Source organism: Entelurus aequoreus, linkage group LG22, assembly GCF_033978785.1.
Source record: "Entelurus aequoreus isolate RoL-2023_Sb linkage group LG22, RoL_Eaeq_v1.1, whole genome shotgun sequence".
In the NCBI taxonomy this organism is placed as follows: domain Eukaryota; kingdom Metazoa; phylum Chordata; class Actinopteri; order Syngnathiformes; family Syngnathidae; genus Entelurus; species Entelurus aequoreus.
Window position 1 is genome coordinate 26,553,155 of NC_084752.1, and position 10,000 is coordinate 26,563,154.

The following is a 10,000-nucleotide window of genomic DNA, read 5'->3' on the forward strand; positions in this document are numbered from 1 at the left end:
TTTGTGTATATATATATATACACACTACCGTTCAAAAGCCTTCATTTCTAAGAACAAGAATAGACTGTCGAGTTTCAGACGCCGTCCCAATTTAGGGACGGCGTGGCGAAGTTGGTAGAGTGGCTGTGCCAGCAATCGGAGTGTTGCTGGTTACTGGGGTTCAATTCCCACCTTCTACCTTCCTAGTCATGTCCGTTGTGTCCTTGGGCAAGACACTTCACCCTTTGCCTCTGATGGCTGCTGGTTAGCGCCTTGCATGGCAGCTTCCGCCATCAGTGTGTGAATGTGTGTGTGAATGGGTAAATGTGGAAATACTGTCAAAGCGCTTTGAGTACCTTGAAGGTAGAAAAGCGCTATACAAGTATAACCCATTTATAATTTTTCTGGCCATTTTGAGCGTTTAATTGACCCCACAAATGTGATGCTCCAGAAAATCAATCTGCTCAAAGGAAGGTCAGTTTTGTAGCTTCTGTAACGAGCTAAACTGTTTTCAGATGTGTGAACATGATTGCACAAGGGTTTTCTAATCATCAATTAGCCTTCTGAGCCAATGAGCAAACACATTGTACCATTAGAACACTGGAGTGATAGTTGCTGGAAATGGGCCTCTATACACCTATGTAGATATTGCACCAAAAACCAGACATTTGCAGCTAGAATAGTCATTTACCACATTAGCAATGTATAGAGTGTATTTCTTTAAAGTTAAGACTAGTTTAAAGTTATCTTCATTGAAAAGTACAGTGCTTTTCCTTCAAAAATAAGGACATTTCAAAGTGACCCCAAAACTTTTGAACTGTAGTGTATATAAATATACACATATAGATGTGTGTATATACACATATAAAGACAGAAAAACAAATGAATGGGTGAAAAAACAAACGCAAGTCCAAGACATTATGAGAACTATCAAATTAAGTAAGTGGAAGTGGGCTGGACATATCAGTAGGAGAACAGATAATAGATGGACTCCCCAAATGACATCATGGAGACCCATGGATGGGAGCAGAAATAGAGGAAGACAAAGAGTGAGATGGCGAGATGAAATAGACAAATATTGGGGAACAGTGCAGTGGCAGGGAGCAGCTAGAGATCGTTCACTATGGCAGAAACATGCTGAGGCTTTCGTCCAGCAGAACGGCTGATGATGATGATGATGATATACACATATAGATGTGTATATATATGTGTATTTACACATATATATATATATATATATATATATATATATATATATATATATATATATATATATATATATATATATATATATATATATATATATATATATATATATATATATATATATATATATAACGGACCGGTGGTCGGGGACCCCTGTTCTAGTGTAGTAACAGTGTTTTTCAACCACTGTGCTGTGGCACACTTGTGTACCGTGAGATCTTGTTTGGTGTGCCGTGGGATATTATGTAATTTCACCTAATTGGGTTAAAAATATTTTTTGCAAACCAGTAATTATAATCCGCGAATGTGCTGTTGTTGAGTGTCTTTACTGTCTAGAGCTCGGCAGAGTAACCGTGTAATACTCTTCCATATCAGTAGGTGGCAGCAGGTAGCTAATTGCTTTGCAGATGTCGGGAACGACGACGATGGTTTGCAGGTAAAAAAGTATCTAGCACTTAAACCAAAAATAAACAAAAGGCGAGTGCCGCTAAGGAAAGGCATTGAAGCTTAGGGATGGCTATGCAAAACTAAGCTAAAACTGAACTGGCTGCAAAGTAAACAAAAACAGAATGCTGGACGACAGCAAAGACTTACAGCGTGTGGAGCAGACGGCGTCCACAAAGTACATCCATACATGACATGACAATCAACACCAAAATAGGAGCGCAAGACAAGAACTAAAACACTACAACAGGAAAACAACAAAAAACTCAAAATAAGTCACAGCGTGATGTGACAGGTGGTGACAGTACACCTACTTTGAGACAAGAGCTATAGTGATGCATGCTTGGTTATGGTTTGAATTCATATCCAACAATTGCGAGAATGACTTTTTAATGTTAATATCGGCTGCTGAGTTTCATTTTTTTAATGTTTTCTTGCTGGTGGTGTGCCTCTGGATTTTTTCAATGAACAAAATGTGCCTTGGCTCAGAAAAGGTTGAAAAACACTGTTGTAACACATCACCTTGCAACACCATGCTAAGGTATTAGCCGCCAGCTAGCTACGGCAACAGCAGAATGGCTTTTGAGTTTGTAATGCACAACTGGATGGAAAACATGAACAATCATATTGAAGTATGTGTAAAGTATAATTTCATATTTTGTGTGTACACACATCTAGACCGACAGCATGTGTATTGTAGTTGTAATAAATAAAATCTCAAAGTAGGGCGAGAAATAACTATGTGATGAAGCACTCATACATAACATGCTGACATGAAAGAAATGTTTTATTTGAATGCATTTTGTGTGTTGTTTTCCGGGAGAATCTACTCCCTCTGATAAATGAGGATGAAAACCCCAACATTTACTCCATGTTCTTGGTCTTTCTGGCCAGAGACTCCAAGGCAGTAAACATGGTGTCAGCTGTTTCAGATTCCTCCAGCTCAGATTTGCCACAAATGACAGGTGGGAAGAAGTCCATAGGATTGGTGAGGCCAAGTACCCAATTGTAGGTGCTGGAAAATGAAGAATTTGGTTTGAACTGCAGTGTTTGCCATTTTATAAATAGGTTTACCTGTTAGCCCTCGCTCATAAACACATTACGATGGGACTGTCTGTGAATGTAGCTTTTGTTACAACTCCGTACAGTAGGTATGTGTTATTCATTGAAACAAACCTGGTCTGCTTAGAGACTAAACAGACTGAGCAGGAGGGGTTTCGTGTTGCTAACTTGGCGACTTTATTGCTTTATTTAGAAAATATTTTGACCGCTCAGATACCGTATTTTCCGGACCATAGGGTGCACTGCCGATGAATGGTATATTTTGTATCTGTTTTCATATATAAAGGCGCACCGGATTAAAGGGCGCATTAAAGTAGTCATATTTTTTTTTTTTTTTCTAAATTGAAAACCCTTCCTTGTAGTCTATATAACATGTAATGGTGGTTCTTTGGTCAAATGTTGCATATATTCTGTTTTACAGATCATCTTTAAGCCACTTTGTGGGCGGTCTTATTTACGTGGCTCACCTTCGGCAGCGTCTTCTCCCCGTCATCTTTGTTGTAGCGGTGTGGCGTGCAAGGACGGGAGTGGAAGAAGTGTCAAAAGATGGAGCTAACTGTTTTAATGACATTCAGACTTTACTTAAATCAACAACAGAGCAGCAGCTCCTCATCCGGAAACAACAACACCGGAAATGTGTCCCGTGAAAAAACGTCCGACCGGAACTCTCTAATAACTAAAATTCCTTGGGTGAATAATATAAACTCACTATACCGGTATGTTTTAGCCCTTTCATGGCGAGTTTACTGACAGATATAAGTAAGAACTTTACACTACTTTATATTAGAAATGGCAACTGCGGAGGATGAATGTCACATAACAAGAAGATAGAGAAAAATAAGAAACTTATCGACTGCAAAGACGGACTCACGCAATTTTTCAGGATTTATGCAGATCCCAAATACAGATCAGCAGGTACCAGAAGGTAGGAAAAGTTTCTTTTGCATAATATTGAGAAACAAAACGCTAGATAATATGTCACACACCATAATACTCGTATGTTGAAGCACATCAAGCGGTGCGGTTTCATAGCTTACCCAAAATCGTACTAAAACATTTCGATAGATTTTTGAGGGCTGTGTGTAATGTTCTACACGTTCAATAGAACATAGAAAATGTTGTTATTGTTTACTTGAGTCATATGGCCATCATAGCGATCGGGAGTGACAGATTGTTTGGTAAACGTATAGCATGTTCTATATGTTATAGTTATTTAAATGACTCTTGCCATAATATGTTACGTTAACATACCAGGCACGTTCTCAGTTGGTTATTTATGCGTCATATAACGTACACTTATTCAGCCTGTTGTTCACTATTCTTTATTTATTTTAAATTGCCTTTCAAATGTCTATTCTTGGTGTTGGGTTTTATCAAATAAATTTCCCCCAAAAATGCGACTTATACTCCAGTGCGACTTAGATACGTTTTTTCCCTTCTTTACTATGCATTTTCGGCTGGTGCGACTTATACTCCGGAGCGACTTATACTCCGAAAAATACGGTATACAAAAGGTGGATTGTTACGTTCATACCTTGATTGTCAAAGATGTTAATGTAACCAGTAAAAAAAAAACATTTTTCAGAAAGTGTTTCTTTCCTATTGTTAAACAAAGACAACAATCTGAAGTTGTCTTTATTTCTAAATTATCATGCCATGATTCTACAATCCTGGCCTACTTGGGAATAGATTTTGCTACATGTGGCCCCTGAGCTAAAATGAATTTGACACCCCTGCATTAGAGTGTGCACCAGTGTACCTAATGAAGTGTCCAGTCAGCGAACTCCATTCGTACGTCACCAACAGAAAGTGTTTCTTTAAGAACATTCTTTTTGTCACTTCCTACCTGACCATGGTCCATCCAGATGATGGCGTGTAGCTGGTGAAGGTCATGGGGATGCAGCCGATATCTGAGAAAACGCTCATGTAGTAGCCTGAGATCATGAAGGCGCATGTGAAGGAACAGGCCAGAAGCAGGATCCCAAAGAAGGAATAAATACAGTGACATAACTGTAACATTTACAAACCCCGTTTCCATATGAGTTGGGAAATTGTGTTAGATGTAAATATAAACGGAATACAATGATTTGCAAATCATTTTCAACCCATATTCAGTTGAATATGCTACAAAGACAACATATTTGATGTTCAAACTGATAAACATTTTTTTTTTTGCAAATAATCATTAACTTTAGAATTTGATGCCAGCAACACGTGACAAAGAAGTTGGGAAAGGTGGCAATAAATACTGATAAAGTTGAGGAATGCTCATCAAACACTTATTTGGAACATCCCACAGGTGAGCAGGCAAATTGGGAACAGGTGGGTGCCATGATTGGGTATAAAAGTACATTCCATGAAATGCTCAGTCGTTCACAAACAAGGATGGGGCGAGGGTCACCACTTTGTCAACAAATGTGTGAGCAAATTGTTGAACAGTTTAAGAAAAACCTTTCTCAACCAGCTATTGCAAGGAATTTAGGGATTTCACCATCTACGGTCCGTAATATCATCAAAGGGTTCAGAGAATCTGGAGAAATCACGGCACGTAAGCAGCTAAGCCCGTGACCTTGGATCCCTCAGGCTGTACTGCATCAACAATCGACATCAGTGTGTAAAGGATATCACCACATGGGCTCAGGAACACTTCCGAAACCCACTGTCAGTAATTACAGTTGGTCGCTACATCTGTAAGTGCAAGTTAAAACTCTCCTATGCAAGGCGAAAACCGTTTATCAACAACACCCGGAAACGCCGTCGGCTTCGCTGATGTGTGGCGCATTATGAAGCTTAAAATACCACAACGGAGACCCCCAAACTGTTGAAAAACTTAAGCTGTACATCAAGCAAGAATGGGAAAGAATTCCACCTGAGAAGCTTAAAAAATGTGTCTCCTCAGTTCCCAAACGTTTACTGAGTGTTGTTAAAAGGCAAGGCAAGGCAACTTTATTTGTATAGCGCTTTTCATACACAAGGCAGACTCAAAGTGCTTCACAGACAACAAAGTGAAATGAAAGGAAATAAAAGCAAAATTAAAATGCAGACAATAAAAATAAAAACAGTGCAGACGTTAAAAGTTAAAAGATTAAAAGATTTAGCTGAAAGTTAAAAGGAAAGGCCATGTAACACAGTGGTGAACATGCCCTTTCCCAACTACTTTGGCACGTGTTGCAGCCATGAAATTCTAAGTTAACGATTATTTGCAAAAAAAAATTAAGTTTATGAGTTTGAACATCAAATATCTTGTCTTTGTAGTGCATTCAATTGAATATGGGTTGAAAATGATTTGCAAATCATTGTATTCCGTTTATATTTACATCTAACACAATTTCCCAACTCATATGGAAACGGGGTTTGTATAACAGTGACTGATAAACACAGTTAATGTTTGGAAACATTTGAAGCACTAATTATATGTTTTAGTTCTCTCTAGGTGTTATCTACTTCCTTCACAACACCATTCAGTGATGCTTCTCACCATTGTTGGGAAGTAATCCATGCCAGTTGTTGACCAGCACACCCATTCCCCAGGAGGAGGAGGAACCCAAAACAGCCTGACCCATCATCACAGCGTTATCGGGCACATGCATGGGAATGAAGTCCGTATTCAGACGCTTCTTCTTGCAAGTGAATTCTTTCCAGTTGATTTCATAGTAGACTTTCTGGAAGAAGAGAAAACACATGTGTAGAGTATTTCATTAAAATAATCCAACCCTTTTGTACCTCCATGTATAAAGCGTGTCCTCATTTGGGTTTTCGGGAAGAGAAGGGAGGTACACCTGGACTGGTCACCAGCCAATCACAGGACACATACTGTATGGACACACAACCATTCACACTTGCATGTATACCTATGGACAATATAAAGCAGAAATAAATACAAATAATCCTGTATAGTTACACCACCTAGTGGTAACGATGATACATTGCAGTTCGACCTGTTTTGTTTTCTTACGGTTTTTTCCATTAGGAGAGGCCAGAGCAAGTCAACCACATGATTTGATTTGGCTTATTTTTTACAACAGACTATGATGCACCAATCCCATTCATCCGGGTATGGGACCAGCACTGTTGATTCCTGATCAGGGGCCGTATTTATCAAGCGTCTTAGAGTGCCATTTTACACTTAAGTCCTGAGAATTTGCGAAATTTAGTCCTATTCTCAAACTTAAGAATAAAAGCTATTTATCAACTTTCTTAAGTCTAAGAATCACTCCTACTCTCCACGATATTTAAGAGACCTTCAGAGGTGTCCTAAGTGGTTAGGAGTTGCCAGCGGGGGATGGCATTGAGGCGAGAGAGACGTGCGCGAACGTTCAGGGAGCGGAAGGATGTCCTGGCTTTGTTTGATGACGAGCAGCTGATCACACGGTATCGTTTAGACAGAGTGGGTATAATTTTTGTCACAGATTTAATAAGGGGCGTCATCTCATCAGCAACATCACGCAGCAGAGCTTTCACAGCAGAACTAAAGGTCATCACAATGCTCCGATATCTCGCCACTGGGAAAATGCAAGTGTCTCCTACTCTCGCCAGTTTGGTTTTCTTTTCGATTCCATGTTGATTTCTGCATGTGGCTGCAGTGGGCTAGTATATATAGAGCCACCCACACCAGTTTCAAATTAGTTGCCTAAGTAATGAATTGGAAAGAAAAGGAAACATTTATTTTTGATTCATTGCCAATATTGTTTGTTTGTTTTGTATTATTTTGTAGTTTATTGTCAAAATATACACTCCCATTGTCCACTTAAATAATTCTAAGATATTTCTTTATTCTTAGACAAGGGATTCCTTTCCGTGATTGGTCATTTCTATGGACACAGAAATGACGTCACCTAAAATTCCGTTTACGGCACATAGTAATGTCGTAATTCAGCTCTGAGTGTGACACTTAAGATTCAGTCCTACACTTCGCTGAAAGTGTGAGTAAGACGCTTGATAACTAACTTTTAAGTGCAGCTTTCAGCGAATAATTTCTTTACTCATAAGTCAACTCTTAGCAGACTTCTTAGGAGGAGTAATTCTAAGAAGCTTGATAAATACGGCCCCAGGGCTTTTGAGAAATGTAAGTGAATTAACTCATATTATGTTTTGCATATAGTGAATGTTTATATTCATCTGGGAGAAAGCAAACCACCAGTTTAACTAGTAGGTATTTCAGTTTGGGCACATAATAACCTAGAGCAGTGGTCCCCAACCTTTTTGTAGCTGCGGACCGGTCAACGCTTGAAAATTTGTCCCACTGACATAAAGAAATACAATCATGTGTGCTTACGGACTGTATCCCTGCAGACTGTATTGATCTATAGTGGTATATAGTGTATATATTGTGTTTTTTATGTTGATTAAATAAAAAATTTTAAATAAAATTTTTTTTTTTTTTTTAATTCTTGTGCGGCCCGGTACCAATCGGTCGGTGGTTGGGGACCACTGACCTAGAGCCCTTTAGTATTGACATTTGTGTGTGGATTGGATTAGTTATCGTGGTAGAAAAAACAATAAAATTGGACCTTGGTATGCAAAGGTGATTGCCCTATCCGTGAGAAGAGACTACATGTTTAGCTTAATGACAGCATCTAAGATATACTAATAATAATAATGGATTAGATTTATACAGCGCTTTTCTAGACACTCAAAGCGCTTCACAGAGAAGTAAGAACCCATTATTCATTCACACCTAGTGGTGGTAAGCTACTTTTGTAGCCACAGCTGCCCTGGGGTAGACTGACGGAAGCGTGGCTGCCAGTTTGCGCCTACGGCCCCTCCAACCACCACCTATCATTCATCATTCATTCACCGGTGTGAGCGGCACCGGGGGCAAGGGTGAAGTGTCCTGCCCAAGGACACAATGGCAGCGATTTGGAATGGTAAGAGGCGTGGAGCGAACCTGCAACCCTCAGGTTTCTGGCACGGCCGCTCTACCCACTACGCCATGCCAAGACCTGCATCTGTTCTTACACACGAACATCTTCTTTTATGGTCAGGGTGGGCTGTCCTAAGTTGGCACACACCCAGAGACAGGAAGGAGGACTATAAAACTGATGGTTTGGCTTCTCCAAGTTAGGAGTCCTTCATTTTTGACCTGACCTCCTCCAGGAACTGCAGTCCTGTATAATGACGCTCGCTTGTAATAAAGCAACTTTTGTTTCAGTAAAGCGTCTCCGACGTCTCTTTTAATCCAGCCACACTGCCATGTCACCCTTCTGTCCGGACGAGGATGACAAGACCAGAAATACACGTCAAAATAAAATAAATCAACACTGTAAAAAGAATAAATTAATACAAACACACAAATGTCTGCAACTGACCTGTGAGGGCATGACACTAAACATGCATGGCAATAAACACAGAAACAAAGATTCTACTATCATCCTCTACTGTTATTTACAAAATTAAACTACACGATTTACTTTCACCAAAAGTCAGCTGGGATAGGCTCTAGCTCACCTGTTGCCCTACACAGGATTAATGAAGAAGAAGAAGAAGAAGAAAAGGCATTTGAAGAAAAAGAAGAATAAGCATTAGAAGAACTAGAAAAAAGAATAAGCATTAGAAGAAAAAAAAGAAGGGAAAAAAGAAGAAGAAGAAATACCCTGTTAAAGAGCTGGTCGATAGCAAATGCTCCAAAAAAGAAGAACAACAAGAAAAAGAACCAGAACAAAAAGAAGAAGAACAAAAATTCAAAGAAGAAGAAGAACGAAAAAAAGGAGAAGAAGAACAAAAAGAAGAAGCAGAAGAACAAAAAGAAGAAGGAGCAGAAGAACAAAAAGAGGAACAAGAACAAAAAAAGAAGAACAAAATAAAAGAACAAAACAAAAACAAAAAAAGAAGAAGAAACAACACGTTAAAGAGCATCAGCTGGTCAATACCAAAAGGTTCAAAAACAAGAACAAAAAAAAAGAAACAAAGAAAAATGAAAATAAGAACAAAAAGAAAAAGTACAAGAACGAAAAGAAGAACAAGAACGGAAAAAAATAAGTACAAGAATGAGAAAAAGAAGAAGAAGAAAGAAGAACAAGAAGAAGAAGAACTACCTTGTTAAATAGCATCAGCTGGTCAATAGCAAAGGTTTCATTTCCAACAAAGCCAAAGTTTCTGACACGAATCTTCTGACCAAAAGCGTCGTAGCTGATTGTTCCTGAAGACGTGTAGAGTCCACTAGGGGTCATCTGCAAGACACGTAGTTACATAGATTTCTCTACACAAACACAATCAAAAACAATAACAAACAAATGTCAGAGTTTATTTGAAAGGAGTAACCTGCAGACTCACCAAAGTGACACCTCCAGTCATCAGGGGAGGAGCCACT

General features: G+C 39.0%; 1 protein-coding gene across 1 annotated transcript in view; it reads right to left on the reverse strand.

Moving 5' to 3' along the window:
* Window positions 1–2,394: 2,394 nt before the first annotated feature.
* Window positions 2,395–10,000, reverse strand: part of LOC133639344 (ependymin-like) — a 15,215-nt gene continuing 7,609 nt past the window's right edge. The window contains exons 2-6 of the mRNA XM_062032589.1: window positions 9,964–9,998; window positions 9,726–9,860; window positions 6,170–6,353; window positions 4,538–4,625; window positions 2,395–2,644 (exon numbers count right to left, since the gene is read on the reverse strand). Of these exons, the coding sequence (XP_061888573.1) occupies window positions 2,494–2,644; window positions 4,538–4,625; window positions 6,170–6,353; window positions 9,726–9,860; window positions 9,964–9,998 (593 nt within the window). The 3' untranslated portion in view covers window positions 2,395–2,493. The remainder of the gene's footprint in view (window positions 2,645–4,537; window positions 4,626–6,169; window positions 6,354–9,725; window positions 9,861–9,963; window positions 9,999–10,000) is intronic.